This window comes from Ylistrum balloti, unplaced genomic scaffold (genome assembly GCF_031769215.1).
Source record: "Ylistrum balloti isolate Yb309-2 unplaced genomic scaffold, AGI_CSIRO_Ybal_v1 Utg371418, whole genome shotgun sequence".
NCBI classification, from domain to species: domain Eukaryota; kingdom Metazoa; phylum Mollusca; class Bivalvia; order Pectinida; family Pectinidae; genus Ylistrum; species Ylistrum balloti.
Genome location: NW_026782745.1, coordinates 57787 through 80255, shown reverse-complemented (window position 1 = coordinate 80255; position 22469 = coordinate 57787). Strand labels below are relative to the sequence as shown.

General features: G+C 35.2%; 1 protein-coding gene across 1 annotated transcript; it reads right to left on the bottom strand.

The window, feature by feature from the left end:
- Window positions 1-958: 958 nt before the first annotated feature.
- LOC132562450 (beta-1,4-N-acetylgalactosaminyltransferase bre-4-like) lies at window positions 959-21811 on the bottom strand. The gene is made up of 6 exons (XM_060227192.1): window positions 21418-21811; window positions 6622-6848; window positions 5438-5625; window positions 3871-3993; window positions 3024-3125; window positions 959-1091 (listed from the first exon to the last, which is right to left on the bottom strand). Exons 1-6 carry the CDS (start codon window positions 21809-21811, stop codon window positions 959-961), a joined length of 1167 nt encoding a protein of 388 aa, XP_060083175.1.
- Window positions 21812-22469: the final 658 nt, after the last annotated feature.

Here is a 22469-nt window from a genome sequence, read left to right as displayed (position 1 = left end):
ACATATGATAAACGTGTACACCCTTCGTTATAGTGACGTTGTTGTCCTACTATAGATATGATAAACGTGTGCAATCTTCGTTATAATCACATTGCAGGAATGCTATGGGTATGATAAACAATTAATCAACACAAATCACCGAAGACGGTATTGTTATCAGAAAACTAATGATTGCATTCCCTAGCCTGTTAGAAAAGGTGCAACAAAATATTTCTAACCATCAATATTAAGCACCTTTTATTTTAAGAGTCTTTAAAATGAAGACATGCTTCTGCAGCTGTTGTATCTGAAATTATGAAAGGAAAAGAAGTTAAAATGTCATGTTTATGCAATGATATGATCCATTCATCTGTAGATGAAACCTTTTATGTCTTATATAACAACAAAAAAAAGTTGGTGACGATCAGGTTCACTGAGTCTGTCTATCTGTACCATTCGTCAAGGGAGGGGGTGTAGGTTGCTGGATGTATTGTTGTTTGCGTGCGGCATGATACCATCCGGAACTTTGTGACTTTACGGTAACTGGTGTACGACACATCAGAAACGTGATACCCAACTGGAGGTTATGAATGGCTATCAGCACATGAGCATGTAACAATGTTTCTTGTGGGAGTAAATTTGTGTGTTTATTTCTGATTAACGTTTATTAACTAACTAATTTGTGGCTCCATTATCCTCCTATGAATCAGTTGTCCTATTCCTTTAACGCAAAGCATGTGTGGCAATCTGGTCACGGAGATGTTCAAATTTCATTAAAAGAGCCATGGATGTATACACGGTAGAATTTGAAGATCTGATGATATCAACACAACAGACGATGTCCACTGCGATGTTAAAATATGATTTCCGAAATTTTGAACGCTGACCCGGATGTCTTCATTATTTACTTTGATGACGATGTGATTTCTTTGCCGTGGTTAGTTACACCTCCCATAGTAAGGTTGGTAACAGGTAAATGTTACCCCGGCCGGCCTACGTCAATCATCATGTGTACAAATAGAGGCTGGTCTCGACTGAATACAAGTCTGTAAGGCACATTTACCAGTCCGTCCATTTGAAACCGTTTATTAACACTTTTGAGTAATTTTGTTCTGAAATAAAATATACATCCAATATAACAAATGCATGAAAGCACACAAAAGTCAATAGATACCTGTCATAAAGCACATTACGTTGTGACTCAAATGAAGTCAAAAAACTGATAGCTAAATCTGATGAACTGTTGACTCTTTTCAGTGACGCTTTGTTTGATAGTTAGACTGGTATAACAGCTGCTTTGGGAAAGTTATTTGATGTTATAAAGTATCACACATTAATAACTTGTCATTCTCAGATTATATTAAATTATTAAATTGATCTAATGCTGACCATTTGGTATTTTTTGTTTTTGTAATAGTCAACAATTATTACAGTTATCGTAATAGCGGATGTTGTTGATGCAGGTAAAAGTAATTACATAATTATTTAAAAAGACATCGATGATATATTATATTTATGATTTCGGACCGTCTGAAATATATATCATTTTCTCTCTATGGAACAATGGAAATCACTGTAAGATGGCAATTTCTGTTGAAATTTGATTCCTGATGGTAAGTGTTTTATTTGCATACTGACATTTCACACTGGATGACATTCTACTTTAAGAAGATATTAAAATATTAATTTTAATTCCTGATATATAATACAGTTTGTACCATAACTATCAGACTCCAACATCAGCTTTAATCTAAATACAACTAATTTGATTTTACAAACCTTGTTCAGTAGTTTCCTTAAGTAACTGATACCAATTATCTTTTAAGGGCACTAATATGATACTTAAAAAAATGTTTAAACGACATCTTCTAATGACGTATCAAATATTGTGTCGATGTATTTCACGACTTTCGTTCCAAATAACATGTTTATTGAGATAGAAAAAACAAACATTTGTTTCGTATTGGTCAATATTGTTTATCATTATGTTGCCCTTGATTCTTATTAATAAACACATAACATAGTTTGACTACCAATTCATTTAAATAAATAAAACGTACAAAATAGGCAATAAAAGATAATCCGTAAACTTTAAAATTACTAGAATGATATGTGTTAACGTAAAGATGGTGACGACAATGCATGGAATCGTGAAATGATTGGATATTATAAGTTGCTTTTCGTCACATTATGACAAAATTATGAAAAGGTAACGGTTAGGGTTAGGGTAATGGTGAACGCCGATAATCTTTAGAGACAAGCCGAGGCCACAGTTCGTTAGGGTTAGGGTTATCATGAACGGCGATAATCATTAGAGACATGCCGATGCCATAGTTCTTTACTAGCAAAATGAAGAAAATCGATGCCATGCTAACCCTAACCCTGACTCCAACTCCAAATGTGAAATGTTTATGTCAAAATAACAGGAAGGAGATAACGTCACTGAATTACAGATATTTTTATCGAATTGTTTTATACTACTAGCACAATTTCAGAATGTGTAGAGATGACGACACATGTCAGACACCATTTCTCAACAACAGTTTAGGCACGATATTGTTAATGGTATAACACGTACTGTGGTGAATGATTTTAGCGTCATGGAAACATCTGATTATACCACAAATTCCAAACCCACCTACCGTATATGAAAGTAGATATTAGGGAGAGAAGAAATAGCAAAACAACATCGTGAGATTCTACTTAGCAATATAAAGCAAGAACTACTTAAGACGTCATATTCTTGAACCTAAACAAAGTGTGGCTACGTGAACCGCGGTTAGACTTGGAAACTCAATGACAAAGCTGTACAGGTGCCAGATTACTTGAAATGGTACCAAGCCAGTTGTTAGTCAACATGAGAGACCAACAGACTAAAAAAAAACTTCTCAAAATTACGGCCATGTCTGAAATAATGAGGGTGTCAATGGAAAGCGTAAAAGCTTAATCCTAAACCATGTTATGGTTATCGTGTTTATCATAAATAAGTGGATATTAATTCCCAGTACTTGTAGTTAATTGATGAATGTTCACACTAATGTTACCTTGAACTCCATGTAGAAGGCTCCCTTTTTTCGTGCCGAAGCATCCGGTATCGAGCTACTACAGCAGATGGACGCATTATACGTAAACCGGAGAGCAATATTCTAGAAAACAAATCAAATGTTACTTATCAAGTATTGTCACTTATTATAGTTATATAATACATCATATCACACAGTTATATTATAATGTTATATCCTATAGTTTTATAATAATGTTATATCACACAGTTATATTATAATGTTATATCACACAGTTATATTATAATGTTATATCACACAGTTATATTATAATGTTATATCACACAGTTATATTATAATGTTGTATCACACAGTTATATTATAATGTTATATCACACAGTTATATTATAATGCTGTATAATGATCATAGTTTTCTTCATGTCCTCAGTCTAATTGTTACATTAAAATCGGATAAAAAGTTACTTCAAACAGTATTTTGTGTTGATGATACTTTCTTTTCGTGACACCTTGAATTTTCATAGAGCTTCAAAGCCAACATTTTGAACATTTGTTTCAAAATTAAATAAGCGTTCATTAGTTTCGTTTATCTAATTTACTTGATGCCACTGACCCATATTCCTAAATCTAGCACAATGGAAATGCTCAAAAAGTTATGCAGAACATGTTTATACCAAAAATTACTGTAAAACTTTAAAGCTGATACAGATATTATTAGTCGACACTATAAAAAATTACAGCTAAAAGGAATGAAAAGTTGCTTGCTTTCCAATGTTAATTTTATTTGATAAATGAAAGTCGTCTTCAGCTTCCCAGCCCAGGTATCCCTCACTTTACAAATTTGCCATTTGTTTGACTATTACATATCTACCTGTAAGCCATATCGTCGTCTTCAGCACCCCAGCCCCAATATTCATTAGAATATCCATTGACAAGTTGGAAATGCTCTGAGGTCATAGCAAGAACGCCACCGACAAGCAAGTCATACTTCAGTCTTAAACAAAAGAAATACGAAATATCAAATACAGGAAAGTCAATTAGGCAAAGAGACTGGAGAGAATGTGAAACTTTATGGAACAATAGTTATAGAGATTAAGAAAAACGTTTTACGATAATTATTAGCATTTGTAGAAATATTGTGTGTAACTGGCCAGCTTGGTCAAGCCTCAAAACGGATGTGTTTGACGTTGTAATAGGTGAATCACAAACTTGTTTGGTTATCTAACTGGATTTTAAATATAGTTTTCAAACTTGCGTTGTTGGACGAGAAGAAGAAGAAAGTCGCTATCAGTATCTTCATTTGTTGTAAATGGTTTTGTATATCATAATTTCATACTAGAATCATATTCAAAGGAATTCAAAGGAATCATAAACAAAATGGTAACGAGTTTAGTAAACATGCTCTTTTCCAGGACTCAAATATAAAAAGTAAGATAAAAATCTCCTGCCCGTAATCTCTTAATCCCTAACCCTGACCCTTACCCTAAGATAGCTACGCATTGTCCGCATTGATACATAAAAGTGACAATGGAATGTTCAGTGATAAATAGAAGGAAGAACTGACGATTCATGATGACAAATTTTGTAATAACTATGGTAAAGTCTTGACAGTTAATGTTTCACTGACGATGAAGAAATGATGATAAATGACGACGTGATGCAAAGAAATGATAAAACGGTACAAACGTCTACTTTAACCTAAGTCTTATTTGGGAAAGACGTGGTTCGAATCCACAAATTGTTACTGTGAATACTTTTCGAAATTGTTCATGCCACAATCTGCAGGAAATTATAATGTATTACTCCCATGTTAAGAACGACAAATTTTCAATTCTCAGAGACCTTCCATTTATCATTCTGTACTCAGTAAAATCAACCGTCTTTTAATCATTTCAGAAAACACAAATCTTCGTTATCTATTACATATTTTGAAGACACAAATATTCGTTGTCTGTTACATATTCCGACACAGATTTCATACTCAGAAACGCAGATATTTCCTAATGTTTCCGAAACATTATCTTTAGGTTGGTCAATGTCAATAAAATAGAAGTTCTTGTAACCTAACTTGTAGCATTTTTATGAATAGCGTTTCAATTGCTACACAGTCTCATTTATCAGACAAAAGACAAGTTTGAAGAGTACTAAATCTTCTTTATATAGGAAACCATTTTCACCGAGGTATGGTTTTGGATTAGCCCGAGAAAACTGTCGATTTCATCCAGTTTTCAATTTTCCTTACGAAATATACACAAGAAAGATATATATCTCAACTGTGAAAGGTAACTTGGTCTGCCCGATATTGCCATACAACTAAAAAAATTGGTGAATGTTAAACTGCAGCGTAAGTATACTTGAAGTTTTTCGTTGTTATCCTAAATGAATGCTAATTTATAATTTCATCATAATGCACCAAATGTGCACGAAATATACCATACCTGTAATGCATTTCATCCACAGCAACCGAAAGATGAGTGGGCTGCCATGGACAGCAATATAGATTTCTATCATTTTCAGGCACTAGATCGACATCATGAAAAATTGCACAATGGAAACGAAAACGTTTATTTGCTTCCAAGAATGCAGCATTCATCAATCGCCCTTTGTTGAACGTAGCGTTGCCAAACTACAGTAAAGCATATTAAGAGAAATTAAGATCTAAGATAAGAAAATATAAGTGTTACTTTCTTGTATGTTTTGAAGTCTTAAAATGACATCTATTTTGCTATATGCTAAGTACAAAATCACTACAGGATATATCGCGTCTGTGTAATTATGTGTCTCTTCTTGCAATGATATGATGTATATCATCAACACTAAAAGCTCCAGAACTTAAAACTGTATAACAATGACTGTTCAAACGATAAAGACAAATATGCACAAGAACGGGTTTAACTGATACAGTTATTTATTTCCCCTTTAATTTCGGCTGTCAATTATTAACGTTTTGTCAAAATCTGCGACGTAAGAGAGTGCTTATAACTCTAACACATACGCTTGTAGCTAATACTATCATTGTAAGGAATGGATTTTGTTGATATTTTGTTGCACCTCTTTGCATTGACCTGTTGAATAAATCAATTTAATCAGGAAGAAATAGGAAAACCGTCACTTGAATGACAGAGAAACTAGGTGTATGAACATTTTATATAACTTCTGTGCATTTGTCATTTTATTCGTTTGATGAACACTTTATAAACTGATTTAGAAGCACTGTCCTATGTGGATGAATGGAAATTTCATACGCTACTTTTATTACCAAATCCTGAAACATTGACTTCAAAGTACCTACGAAATCGGAAAATCAAAAGATCTAATGTCTTCTTCGTTTAGCTCACAGCCAGTGTTTGGTTAAAATGTGAATATAAGATCAAGTAAAAATCTAACATCATTAGAGTCGACAAATGGATAATTCGTTTAACTATTCAGAAATTATCACTTGAGATTATCATGCAAAAAACCATATATTTAGCCATCAGACATCTTTGATTTAAAAATCTTTTAACAAACAGGTCAGCAATGATTAACAAGTTAAGCTATTACTGCCACAGACTAAACTTAACTTTTCTGAAAGCGTATTCCCTATCTGTTGTGTAATTTGTTGTCAATCGTGAACACGTACCTGCTCAGCGACTAAAATCCTAAACTCCAGTTGTTGACGTTGGAGCATACCAACTAAATTATGTAAAAGAATTGTCAAATGTCGCCACCGATCTCTGAATGGAATTACAATAAGCACATGATGACGCGATACGCAGGCTTTGGGTTTCCAGTAACCACCTGACACAACAGCAAGTCTCGATTCCAGGCGACATGTCGCGTCACAGTTCTGGACGGAAATTTCTCCTACTGAAAAAGAAATGATGTGAAATATTATTTCTCATTTTCAAGTATTACGAAATAATATCTGATATTTATATACTGTTATATACTGTTATTGTTGGCAATATCTGATACTTATATACTGTTAATGTTGGCAATATCTGATACTTATATATTGTTAATGTTGGCAATATCTGATATTTATATACTGTTAATGTTGGCAATATCTGATACTTATATACTGTTATTGTTGGCAATATCTGATACTTATATACTGTTATTGTTGGCAATATCTGATACTTATATACTGTTATTGTTGGCAATATCTGATACTTATATACTGTTAATGTTGGCAATATCTGATACTTATATATTGTTAATGTTGGCAATATCTGATATTTATATACTGTTATATACTGTTAATGTTGGCAATATCTGATACATATACACTGTTATATACTGTTAATGTGTGCAATATCTCATACTTATATACTGTTAATGTTGGTAATATCTGATACATATATACTGTTATATACTGTTAATGTTGGCAATGTCTCATACTTATATACTGTTATATACTGTTAATGTTGGTAATATCTGATACATATATATATACTGTTATATATTGTTTATATTGGAAATATCTTATATTTACATACTGTTATAAGTTGAATATCTTTATTTCCTCCAATGCATGAAGATTAATTCAACAGATAATGTAAAGAAAAAATTTAAATATACATTGACATTGTTTTAGATGTCATTATCTTTTTTTAAAGTTGCAGAAAGAATGGATATTTTCCTTTGACAATTAACTGTTCATTTCTTAGAGTTCATAAATTTTACAATATGTGTTAAATATGGCTGAATTACACCACAGGCGGTGCAGCCAATGCACTAGCGCTGGTTTCATTTTAAAGAATGTCCTTGAGGATTCCACCATTAGTATATTCCAGTGTTCGGGACTAACTTCCAACATATCATCATCATCCCCTCCAAGAAGGAAGTTTATAAATCTGTCATCATCATTCAAAATACTGACACTCTGTACAACTGGAAGTAGATTCACAATAGTTGTTTGTAGTCTGTCTCTTTCGTCAAAATATATACGACAGTCAATTACTAATTGTTTCACAAATATCATCCGCATTTTGCTTACACGAGTCACAGATACACTTTGTTATAGGTAGTGCTCTAAGTTTCACAAGAAATCCAAATTCTCTGCACATGTCCTGTAAGTCCAAACACAGTAACCACAGTTTGTGCGGAGCGATTCTTGGATGTATGGTTTGGAAACGAGTAAGATCTGGACGCCTTAGTATACGCTGTTTCCATTCAAGTTCAGACGTCTCTGATACTGCATTGTTTACAATATATTTCCAAGCAGGAAAGCAGCCGTATTTAATAAAACTATTCAGATATTCTTCAAGACCATATTTATAAACCGTAGTAATCAGTGTTCAGAAGATGTTCGTGCATTCGAATAATCCAAAAATGAGAAACATTCCTATGTTGAAATTAAACAACTGTTTGTGTATTTTGGTAATATCTGTCAAACACAGTCTTCCAAAAAACAGTAAACGGTACTTATCTATGTAGTGTGTCAGCCTACAAATTCCAAGAGTTTCAATGGTACTCTCTGACGGGGAATTTTTGTCAAATCCTTGAAGGATTCGACAGCACTTCCGTTGGGTTACCTCAAGTTTGTCCAAACTTCTCTCGCGCGCTACTCCCCACGTCTCACACGCATACATGCCGGCGGGTAAAATGACACGTTTCCAGATAAGAGAAGACGCTATCGGAGTAATTTCTCCAAATCGAAGGCCGATATCTCGAAGAGAATGAAATGATCTTTGTAGTTTTTTGCAAGCCCTGTCCAGGCATTTATTTACAGGATTAATGTTGGATATGACAATTCCTGCGTATATCACACTTTCCTTTGTTTCTATTCTATTTTCTCCCATTGAGAAGTCATATTTTGCAGCTTGGTTTCTGTTGTTAAACACGACTATAGCACTCTTAGACGCGTTTTATTTCAATTGCCATTTGAAGGCATACATTCTTGATGTTTCAATTAAGTTTTGTAAACCGTTTTTACTAGAAGATATCAGACAGGTGTCATCAGCAAGTAAAATACCAGGTATATGTCTATCAACAATGTTTATGCCACATTTTGTTTCATATATAGCCTTCATCAATCCGTCAATATATAGTTTAAACATAAAAGCGCTGAGAACTTTTCCCTAACCGACACCGCGCGTCACGTGTAAGAAGTTGCTTAGTTCTCCCTTTAGTTGAATACATACTTTTGTGTGCATGTAAGAGTTGAAGTTACTTTTCCACATCCGGCCGCGTATACCAAGTTCATACATTTTATAAAAGAGACCATTCAGCCATACCCTATCAACCGCCTTCTCGTTATCTAAAAAAGCGATGTAAAGCGAAGATTTCCTTTCGGTATAGAAGGACACTATTTCTTTTAACATGAAGATAGCTGGGATCGCTCCCGTATTTTTTTCTAAATCCAAACTGTAGAGAATGTGGAAAATCAACCTTGTTCTGTATAATCCTTTTCTCTATCCTTTCTAGCAGTACTTTTTCAAAAAACTAGCTGAGTCGGAAGGATTCTTATTCCCACCTTTGAAAATTGTTATCACTATTCCTTCCTTAAACGTTTGTGGAACATATTGACTTGACATTATAATATTGAAATAATGCACAATGATTTGACAAGGGTTCTTCCGCCATATTTTATATGTTCATTGCAGATTCCATCAAGCCCTGGGGACTTACCAGTTTTCAGTTTTCTTATTTGAAATTGCAGTTCATCTTCTGATATTTCCCTTTCAAGCACACTATCTACAATGGTAGAAGATTTTGAACATAAAACCTCTTGAATTTTGTTACTAACCTCGGATTTAAAGTGCGTGTCAATTAACTCCTCTGTATCCGCTGACAATAAATTACCGTAATACTTTGCCCATAAACTACACTTTGTCCGATCATCTGTGGCCACCGTGTCTTTGTAGATGAAAGGTTTATCAATAGGCGTATTGCCACGTTGTTTTCTTACAGTTTTATAGAACTCCTGAATATCTATTTCAGACGAATTCAATAGTTCATCTTGTTTTTCCTTGTTCCATTTCTTTGTCGCGTAGCGTTCTTGTTTTCTAAAGTCTCGTTTCCTGTCTTTATATATTTGGTACATCACATTTGATTCCGTCCTTGGTTTTCCGTCCGCTATCCATAAGCGTCTCGCTGCCCTCATATTATAATGGTGATAGTTAAGTTGATACTTTTTCCAGTACGGTTTTAAACATATCTTAAATTTCCCGACAGGAATGTTCTCTTCAGATGCCGACTTCATAATGTCTATTGTATTTTCAAGACATTTTTCTAAGGACATACATTTGATTGAAGACAAATCCAGTTGAAGATTTGTGAGTGACTCTTCCACTTGGGTTGAATACATACCAAGTTGAAAGCAAGATGCTTTATTCCACTTAGGGAATCCATTTGCCTTTTGTTTCTCTTTTCTAGGGAATGCGGTTTCATCTATCGAGACGAGTATTGGAAGATGGTCAGAAATTTTATACGAGCATGTACTGTCAACTTTACACGATCTAATGAAGGTCTCCAAGTATGCTGGAATAGCTATATAATCTATCAGTGTTTTTGATGTATGTTGCTTATTTGTCCATGTGTATGCCGGTCCCGTTCGGATAGTCAGATTCACAGCATTAATCTTGTTTCCGTCAGTTAAGTGTTGAAGTAATATTCTGGATCTGTAACTGTTGGATGACACGTCCGCGTTGAGATCGCCACAAACGATTATTGTACCTTGCTCATAACATTTATCATATAACGCAAATAACTCGTTTATACTGTCACAATACTGCTTGTCCGTTTTGTTACTGGAAGGCAAGAGCACAAATAGCCGTTCCGATTTTTGACTTCTCAAACAAACCGCTGTTATGTTGTCCGAGTTTTCGGTGACAATTCTACGAATTGTACTAAATTTTGACATTCTTGATTGAATCGCTACACCTCCAGACCCACGTAATGACACATTATCCTGTTTTATAGTTCCAGTGACTTTAAAGTCTTTATCAAAATGTTCTAAAAACCCGACGTTTGTATTGTTAAGCCAGTGCTCACATACTACTGTGTTCTTTAAATGTTCCGTTAAAAATGATGTCCCATACATCACCCCTCTAGCATTCCATGTACACAAATTTATCATGACTGGAATTAGTGCAAATATAACAACATATAAGGAAGTGTATTTAATAGTTAGAATCATTATGAGAAACCTCTGTTTTCATTCGCTACACGGGGAATCCATTCGCGGCAAGTAACCCCTTCTGGCCAGAAGTTTGGATCTAATACTGTCGACGTATCTCTAGCAGCAGTATTCACTTTAACGGTATACGATGGTATACGGAATTTGGTTTCCTCCTTCATTTTTAATAGCTTTACAAATGTTACCACTACACCATTCTCGCGACAGTGTTCTCGAATTCCTTGTCCAACTAACTCGAACGGTCTATCTGCTGTTATATTGGCAAGAACTAAACTCGTCACACAGCGTCGCATTATACCTGTAAACGAGCTAGTCTTCGGAACAAGTCTGTGTTGATTGTAGTCATGACCACTATAGCCTTGAGAGCCCGTGTGTCGTCCGTTACTGAAATCAGGAGGGTTTTGGTTCTGATTACTCCTATGCTCAGTTCCTTTGGCAGGAAACATGTTGCCTCTATCGAAGCGTTTATGTTTGCGCTTGACGACTGTAGACCATTCATCCATCAGCGTATTTTCTGTTGTGTTATGTTGTACATCGTTCCAATTCTGACTTTCAGAGGCAGGATTCCTAGTGTCGTTACTATGTAAATCGCCACTTACACAACGTTCCCTAAACATGCTGAATTCCTCATTCGGAACCTCGAATTGATCTGTTTCGGTATTACAGCAAATTCCTGATACAACTGTGAACGGTTGCTAGGTTTCATGGCCTCCGTTCAGTCGATTATCGTTGTTGGTGAACCATTACATTCTACCGAGCTGCCGTTCTGGTATTTATCCATAGAAACATATTTATCAGAAGAGTGTTTCATTACGTCATCACAAATGTTTCTAGCCATTGTAGGATTATCATTACTATTTCTCATTTCCTTCATTTGTTCCAGTTGACTCTTTAAAAGACCAATTTCAATATTTTTCTCCTCAAGGATCCGTTTAATATTTTTCAGGTCCGAATTCACGCTTTTTTCTATGTTATCTAACCTGTTTATAATACTGTCATTGTTTTCTTGTAATATCTGTTTTAATTCTAGCACATTTGTTATCAATATACGGTTTGGATCGTCAGCGCTATGTCGGGTTCCGTCTCTAAGCCTGCTAGATATATTTTCATTTGGATTAATTGCCGCTTGACTAGAATCCGTCTCGTTAGCCTGATCTTTGCTCCGACTTTCTATATCACTAGGCTTTGGACTGGAAACGTTCATGATAGAGGTGTCCAATCCTCCCCTGACATTGGTGGAAGCACACCGTAGGCCATGTCTACTCATAACACTTTTATGTAGGGCCATTTCACTGATGTTTCCCTGAATATACTCATATAAATTGTAAATATCACTTGCGTATTTTTGGCAGACGGACTGATTTTCAGATCTACACACACATTTGGAGAGAACGCCTTCGGGAAACGCTTCATTTCCATGCTTAGCATAGTCATATAAGCTCTGTCTAATGCTTACAAGCGTATTTTCATCGTTTTTAAAATATGCGACAATTTTACTTTCAAACGTTGACCTGTCATGGCCACCAAACTGTTCCTTTATTTCGTCCAATATATTACTGTCCACTCTACTTGGGACTTGAGTACTGTATATACCGTCCGCATTGTCATCAGAGTCTTCCAAACTGGCCATGGACAATATTGTTCGTTACGCACGGACGCGCAAATGTAGTCACTATAAGGATACAGTTTGTTTACAAATACAACTCATATCAATGGTTGTCGAAATAATGCAATAAAGTCAATTTTTAGTAACATCCTTTACGAAACACACAATACGTGTGTTTAAATGTCAATATTTCGGTACATACGTTCACAAGAACCTCATACATAAGTCAACAGGTGAACAGATTGACCACAGTGAGAGTGATTGTTTACACCGATAGACGTGAAACATCCATATCTACAAACACACAATTTCAGCAATTTCAGGGTCCAATAAACTTCATAAGTCATTAATGCACCATAAATATGACACCTACGAACTTACGTTGTCTTAGACACTCTGTAGACTTCATTCGGACATCAATATTGCGGAGCACTGTGGAACACCGTCCGTCACCCTCCGTGTCCGTGTATCTAGGATGTTGGCAATATCTCATACTTTTATACTGTTATATACTGTTATATACTGTTAATGTTGGCAATATCTGATATTTATATACTGTTATATACTGTTAATGTTGGAAATATCTGATACTTATATACTGTTATATACTGTTAATGTTGGCAATATCTGATATTTATATACTGTTTTATGCTGTTAATGTTTGCAATATATGATATTTATATACTGTTAATGTTGGCAATATCTGATATTTATATCCTGTTAATGTTGGCAATATCTGATATTTATATCCTGTTAATGTTGGCAATATCTGATATTTATATCCTATTAATGTTGGCAATATCTGATATTTATATCCTGTTAATGTTGGCAATATCTGATAATTATATCCTATTAATGTTGGCAATATGTGATATTTATACACTGTTAATGTTGGCAATATCTGATACTTATATACTGTTAATGTTGGCAATATCTGATATTTATATCCTGTTAATGTTGGCAATATCTGATATTTATATACTGTTAATGTTGGCAATATCTGATATTTATATATTAATGTTGGCAATATCTGATATTTATATCCTGTTAATGTTGGCAATATCTGATAATTATATCCTATTAATGTTGGCAATATGTGATATTTATACACTGTTAATGTTGGCAATATCTGATATTTATATCCTATTAATGTTGGCAATATCTGATATTTATATCCTGTTAATGTTGGCAATATCTGATATTTATATCCTATTAATGTTGGCAATATCTGATATTTATATCCTGTTAATGTTGGCAATATCTGATATTATATCCTATTAATGTTGGCAATATCTGATACTTATATACTGTTAATGTTGGCAATATATATTTATATACTGTTTTATGCTGTTAATGTTTGCAATATATGATATTTATATACTGTTATATGCTCTTAATGTTGGCAATATCTGATACTTATATATTGTTAATGTTGGCAACATCTGATATTTAAATATTGTTAATGTTGGCAATATCTGATATTCATATACTGTTAATGTTGGCAATATCTCATACTTATATACTTATATACTGTTAATGTTGGCAATATCTGATACTTATATACTGTTTTATGCTGTTAATGTTTGCAATATATGATATCTATATACTGCTAATGTTGGCAATATCTGATATTTATATACAGTTATATACTGTTAATGTTGGCAATATCTGATATTTATATACTGTTATATACTGTTAATGTTGGAAATATCTCATACTTATATACTGTTATATGCTGTTAATGTTGGCAATATCTGATATTTATATACTGTTAATTGTGGCAATATCTCATACTTATATACTGTTTTATGCTGTTAATGTTGGCAATGTCTGATATTTATATACTGTTAATGTTGGCAATATCTCATACTTATATACTGTTATATGCTGTTAATGTTGGCAATATCTGATATTTATATACTGTCATATGCTGTTAATGTTGGTAATATCTGATATTTATATACTGTTAATGTTGGAAATATCTCATACTTAAATACTGTTATATGCTGTTAATATTGGCAATATCTGATATTTATATACTGTTAATGTTGGCAATATCTGATACTTATATACTGTTAATGTTGGCAATATCTGATACTTATATATTGTTAATGTTGGTAATATCTGATATTTATGTACTGTTATATACTGTATATATCTGATTTATATACTGTTAATGTTGGCAATATCTGATACTTATATATTGTTAATGTTGGTAATATCTGATATTTATATACTGTTATATACTGTTAATGTTGGCAATATGTGATATTTATATACTGTTAATGTTGGCAATATCTGATATCTATATACTGTTATATACTGTTATTGTTGGCAATATCTGATACTTATATATTGTTAATGTTGGCAATATCTGATACAATGCAATATATGCTATAAATATGTCCTAAATTACTTCAATAACTTGTAGATAAAACCTGTAAGCAAAAAATAAGAGTTGGAAAGAATTTTGTATAACAATGCTTTAAGAGAGTAAAATCCTAACTGCACCGTATAATATTTTATTAACCACAACATACATGAAGAAGCTCATTACTGGAGACCAACAGTTCAAAACTCGCATTCAACAGTACACCAGTTCTTTAAGTCCTCGGGAGTCACCAAATCGTGCTCTTTATCAAATTTATCATAATGCCAAGGCAGTCAATTATATACCGAGAAAGGGTTGTAGACATGATCCAGACTGATTGGTCTTGGCCTCAAGGGGTACAGCAGTTTGGTTAAAACATTCATACAATTTATCGGTTGTTGTCGTTTAAATCATCACCTACCAAAGCATACCTATACTGGGCCCATGTTGTTGCGTCTTTAGCATAATAATCGCCATAACTACATCGGAGTTCATCGTTGGTGTGCCTAAAGACATGAGAACATGTTCTTCCAGTTAGACCCCAGTTGTTTCTGCAGCATGAGACGGGAGACGGAAGGTTCGGAGTGTAGAGGCCCCAGTTGCTTCTGAAGCATGAGATGGGAGACGGAAGGTTCGGAGTGTAGAGGCCCCAGTTGTTTCTGCAGCATGAGACGGGAGACGGAAGGTTCGGAGTGTAGAGGCCCCGGTTGTTTCTGGAGCATGAGATGGGAGACAGAAGGTTCTGAGTGTAGAGGCCCAAGGTGTTTCTGCAGCATGAGACGGGAGACGGAAGGTTAGGAGTGTAGAGGCCCATGTTGTTTCTGCAGCATGAGACGGGAGACGGGAGGTACTGAGCGGAGAGGCCCAAGGTGTTTCTGCAGCATGAGTGTAGAGTTTCCCCGGTTGTTTCTCGAGCATGAGATGGGAGACAGAAGGTTCTGAGTGTAGAGGCCCAAGGTGTTTCTGCAGCATGAGACCCGGTTGTTTCTGCAGCATGAGACTGGAGCAAGGTTAGGAGATGGGCCCCAGACAGAAGGTTCCCCAGTTGTTTCTGAGCGTGTAGAGGCCCAAGGTGTTTCTGCAGCATGAGACGGGAGACGGAAGGTTAGGAGTGTAGAGGCCCATGTTGTTTCTGCAGCATGAGACGGGAGACGGGAGGTTAGGAGTGTAGAGGCCCGAGTTGCTTCTGAAGCATGAGACGGGAGACGGAAGGTTAGGAGTGTAGTGGCCCCAGTTGTTTCTGCAGCATGAGACGGGAGACGGAAGGTTAGGAGTGTAGTGGCCCCAGTTGTTTCTGAAGCATGAGACGGGAGACGGAAGGTTAGGAGTGTAGTGGCCCCAGTTGTTTCTGCAGCATGAGACGGGAGACGGAAGGTTAGGAGTGTAGTGGCCCCAGTTGTTTCTGCAGCATGAGGCGGGAGACGGAAGGTTAGGAGTGTAGAGGCCCGAGTTGCTTCTGAAGCATGAGACGGGAGACGGAAGGTTAGGAGTGTAGAGGCCCATGTTTTTTCTGAAGCATGAGACAGGAGACGGAAGGTTCGGAGTGTAGAGGCCCATGTTGTTTCTGAAGCATGAGACGGGAGACGGAAGGTTCGGAGTGTAGAGGTCCCAGTTATTTCTGAAGCATGAGACGGGACACGGAAGGTTCGGAGTGTAGAGGCCCCAGTTGTTTCTGAAGCATGAGACGGGAGACGGAAGGTTCGGAGTGTAGAGGCCCCAATTCCTTCTGAATTATGAGACGAGAGACGGAAGGTTCGGAGTGTACAGGCGTCGCAGACGGTGTTTGCGGTGAACGTAATGGTTAAGAGTGGTATTTATAAGGGAACCATACCAGGCAATTTAACCGATAATCGATACCATAATAAAGTTTTGTGCAAGTGCTGTTAAGACGGCATGGCGGTGGCACTATTTCCCAGCAGGATAACGCACAAGCAGACACCAGTCGCGTCACAAGAACTGCAACATAATATAACCCTGTAACAAGTATTTCAATTCTAAACTAGATTTAAAATCATGATAATTACAATATTATCTGTTCCAGTGGAATATGGAGAACATAACAACAGTCTGGAATAGATATTATTATGTTTACTTACTCTGCGTAAGTAATGTACTACCCTTAGAATTAAGCTGAACAGTTTTAAAGATATATTCTGTTTAGATATACTAGAGATTTCTTCAAGATGACTCGATTTCATATTTATTCTGAAATATATATCCTCATAAAAAGTAATCACTTAATTACTTAATCAAAGTGTTGTCAAATTTTCTCACACCAACAGATGCAGACCAATAAATGTATTATGACCATTCCACAAACAACAATGAATTCTTGGAATATGGACAGATGGAAACTATGCATTGTTCAACAAAGTATCAGATATATGTAACAAAACTGACTGCAGAGGATGACTATAAATGATTTGAATATGAACATGAATCTCAACAAATGCAGCTCCCACAATGTTCTTATTTAATCTTGAGTTTCGTTTCTCAGAGGTTTTGTACATGATTGACAATTCTTATTTGTTTTTTCTACTTTACAAAGATAGGGGTACCTCTATTCTGCAACAATTCGCTTCGCCTCTATTTCAGCATAATTCAGAACAGTTTTTTTTTATGTCAATTTGTTAACAATTATCCCTAACAATATCAGAGCAATGATATATCATATAAAATATGTGATTATTTCTATCAACTTGTTATTATCATTTATCATATGGAAATCGTTTATTCATATATGTTTTCGATGTAATCGGCACACTAGGTATTGCCTAGTAAGCAGCAAACGATACATGGATCATCATTTGGTATCGTACGAAACGGTTATCTACAGGGGACTATTTACCAATAAAACACATTTAAATCATTCATATAAAGAAACAATCATGGGACCAGTCCATATCTAAAAAATCTTAAAGATAATAATTCATCCATCACTTCAAGTCCTATCAAAGGTTTTACATATGTTACAGAGGATGAAAATCTACGTTATCAAGACTTTGTGCATTGGGTGTTAAATTGAGAGTAGTTGGTTCATAGTAGACGTTTTTGGAAAACATTTGTTTATCCCTAAATCAAGTGGTAATAAAAACAGGTCTGTAATTAGATTTGCGATTAGCTGAGCTTTATGGTCGCCAAAGGGATCTCATCGAGAAATATTTTATTTCTTTGTGCGCTATAAATCTGGACGTACATAATGCTCGTTAGCTTGTCTGTAGGTGTATACCTTGTTTATTATTTGAGAACGTCACATTACCTCCTCGAGGTAGAAGAAGTTTACTCTTCTGGAACACCGGGTCTTATTCTCATTGTACTTTTTCAGCAGTCTCTTTCTTTAAATCTTTCTTTTGTTCATATTTGCTCTAGTCTGATGACTAAAATTTAAGAATTTGAGTTTCGATTATAATTATCTTAATATGATGGTATTTTCTTGATGTTCTTTAGCAGTTTATTAATGTTAGCGGTGTCCACCGAAGGAGATTTACTCCCTTTGAAAGGATTAAAACGTTTCGTTAGGTAGAAGTTATGTTGTTATTTCCTCTGTTATAAATATACTTTCAAGAAAATATAATAGGTATTCTTAGTATCATGATTAGTTTCTACTTGGTGTTTATGACTCACAATATCCTAAAACTTCAGTAAAATAGAAAATCTATCAGAACACTAAGACTTCCTCTGTTATCCTATTAGATAATTATTTTCCATCTCGTCTTGATACATGGTTGTTAGAGATAAACTATCATTGTCGCAACGTTTTCCTCGCTGTAGATGAGTCATAATTCGCTTTATAAATAGAATTATTTTCGAACAGGGCAGATTATATACCAAAAACACAACCAAATCTACAAAATCATCCGGACCTTTTAACACTGTTCCAACTCACCGTCCATTATAATGGATGCAGTTGTCATTATCGTGCAATTAAGCTATAAGCCGAAAAATTGAACCGGCATGATTTTCTGAAGCCCGTGACTCGTTAGTGTATTCATGACAAAGATATGTCGTTGCAAGTCAACATTCTAATGACATTGTTTACAGCGGACACGTATGTATTTGCTGACATTGATGTCAAAATTCGTATTTATCCACAGGTTTCTTTTTGGGGAGGGGTTGGAGACATTTGTAAGAGAGCGAGATCGTTACCATTTAAAATGAGATGAACGATCGAATATACTGTGAATTTTCTACAAAAACTCTCACTGTACCCATTGCATGAAGTTCTCAACCAACATCGGGTCAGTTTTTGAGAAAAGTTATCTTACAAGCAGTTTGTATAAGATGATTGTGTATTCCATTAATAGTAAAACTATGTTTAAATAAAAACAAACAAAATCGATTGGACTTTTTTGTGAGGAAAAAGTACACGTAAATGATGGTAATATTAGATGTATTAAATAGTTACTGAGTTCCAGATTGAAGGAGCAGTGCTGCTTTAACGCAGAAAATCGTGCCGGTTCAATTTTTCGGACATATATATCTTAACACGAAAATGACAACTACATTCATTCTAATGACTGGTAACGATACAAGTAATCATTTATCTTGAAATGATATAAACAACATCAGAATGCTTTCCTTCTCCATCTACAGGAATCTAAATCTTTCTATTGTTCGTAACTTGCTCTTATTGCAATATGACTTTCGGTCAAGAATCTTTTAAAGTGTCGATATTTTCTTCGTTGTTTTTCAACCCACTTAAAAAAAGAATACCAAAAACCTGTTTTAGTCCTCGTCTTTCAAATGAGATTTATTCATCAAACCTCATATAAAGCCGAATGTTATAATGATTATAACTCCTCAGAATTTATCTAATATAACTGATAACGCCGTCTAATTCAATCATTTCCCCAAACTCTGCTTTTGAATGAAGGAAGTTTTGTCTATTAAATTGGTATAAGGGGATGAGGTGATAAATGTTTTACTAAAACTGAAATTCCATTTCTGCGTGATTTATCCCCGACATCACCTAAAATTCTAGATGCAAAATTCACACAGAATGCGCAGTTAATCGTGTATCCTCGAACCGATTTTCTCAGGAATCGGTGACAAGATAACGGAGCCCTTCTGTAAACAAATATATATGAAAGACGTTTAACGCAGTGTAGCCACAGAAGTGGAAATTTTCCAACGGAAATGATGAAGATAACATCATTTCTTATGAACAATTAATCTGTATCTTTCATTATTTGTAGTTCTTAGTGTGTCTGACAGTTGTCAACATTTACCACGGTAATACTGTTCTTACGAGTCAGTCATTGAATATTGATTCGATGTAAACATAAACAAATACATTAATACATTATACTTGATTTCAGGACGTTAGTGAGTAGAAGTGATATAATACACATCCGTAAATTTTTCTCTTCATGTTATATTTTCTGTAGCAGACTCATGGCACCGGTGTTACTAAAAACGACTCATGGCACCGGTGTTACTAAAAACGACTCATGGCACCGGTGTTACTAAAAACGACTCATGGCACCGGTGTTACTAAAAACGACTCATGGCACCGGTGTTACTAAAAACGACTCATGGTACCGGTGTTACTTAAAACGACTCATGGCACCGGTGTTACTAAAAACGACTCCTGGCACCGGTGTTACTAAAAACTAACGTTCACGTGATGTTCGTATTTCATATTTTGAAGAAATGAAATATTGGTCTATTTCATTGTAGGATCTAAGTGTGTTTCAATATTATGGTTGTATAGCAAAAATATTAAATCACAATTCCATCGTAGAAATTACATATAATTGAGATAAATTGTTATGATAGAAGTGAGTGACGAACTTGAAAAAAATCAACTAAACAGTTCCAAGTCGTCTCCTGTTTGATACGATTAGAATGGTCTGTCGGGTTTTTTTAATAAACGAGGTAATAAATAAAGGGATAACATGCACATAAAACGAACAGTCAGATCTACTTTAGCTTTTAATCAATGATCATAAGGCTGCGATACAAGGGAATGTAACCCATTTTAATGTATGACACGTTAATTTGCAACTTTAACAGACAATTGAACAATTCATTGCACATATCCACTTAACCGAAGATCATAACATTCCGCTTTTTATATCATTGCTTTTAAAACATCCGTTGGACTTTCGTGGCTTTGCGTCTTATTTGCACCACGTGTGTCTGTAAAGTGGAACAATGAATGTATACGAGTTTGTATACGTCATAATATGGTACATACACCAGGCTAAACATAGGAACAATTAGGACTGGTTCGAATAGAACCAATATCTGAGCATTTGGTGAAGCATTTGTCGTTCTACATGAAAAAGCACAATATCAACACTGAATCACTTACCTAGGTTCGGGGGTACTGGATCACAAAGAACTATATTTCCAGTCTCTCCAGTACTGTGTGTTATGGTTCCAGCGTTCACGTTGATATCACTATTGTATCCAGTAATGTTCGAAGAGTTATTGATATTATTTTCCCGGTTTAATTTAGTAATGATGGTTTCTATCTTACGACGAAACACTTCCATCTTGGCTATGTTTTTGTATTTTCTAAAGTTATGGTTTCCTATCATTTCACGGTACATTTTCTTTCTTTGGATGAGCTGCTCCTTTTTAGAAACATGATATCCTCTCTGGTCATGTCGATGGACCACGAGAATTTGACATAATGTAAGAATGACGATGAGGATGAGCAATGCGAGGAACAGGACGGACGGTAAATCCTTTTTCTGGAACATAACGAAGGTATATATGCACAGGCAGCCATTTGTTGAAGCCTTATTTCGCCTATCATGTTTGGGCGATTTGTACAAATGTATTATGTCCTGTGGACGGAAAAGGAATTAGATGAATTCAGTTTACAGATCATCATATCTGACCAGGTCGGCGTGCTTCTATACAGAACACATGTAGGCAGATACTTGCTGTGACACAGCTTCTTCTCTGCTCTCTCACTATACCAGTGCTTTATCGAACGTTCTATATTAACTTAGCTGCCGATCCCGTTCTACCAATAACTGTCCAGTACATATGCCGTCGCGAAGCAACGCCGTCATATCGTCTATTCCCTACTAGGCGCATGTTTTCTGGGTTCGTGTTACGGTAGATGATGCGTGTAGACAGGCGAGTTTGATACTTCTGTATCGTGGATTCCACGAAAATAAAGGCATTGAGAGCCAAATTCGTGATCAATTCACTCGTACAATGACACACATATATACGAATTATTCATGGACTGTAGTAATGTGGAAGTTCTATTATCATTAAGTACTTTCTAAATTAATAGAGAAACGTAAAAATACAATCACAAGTTGTTTCTCCCAATTCGTTTGCTAGGAACTGGCAGATCAGTTCTAACCTACAGTTCGCGATCGGCTAATTAACAAACGAATTTCG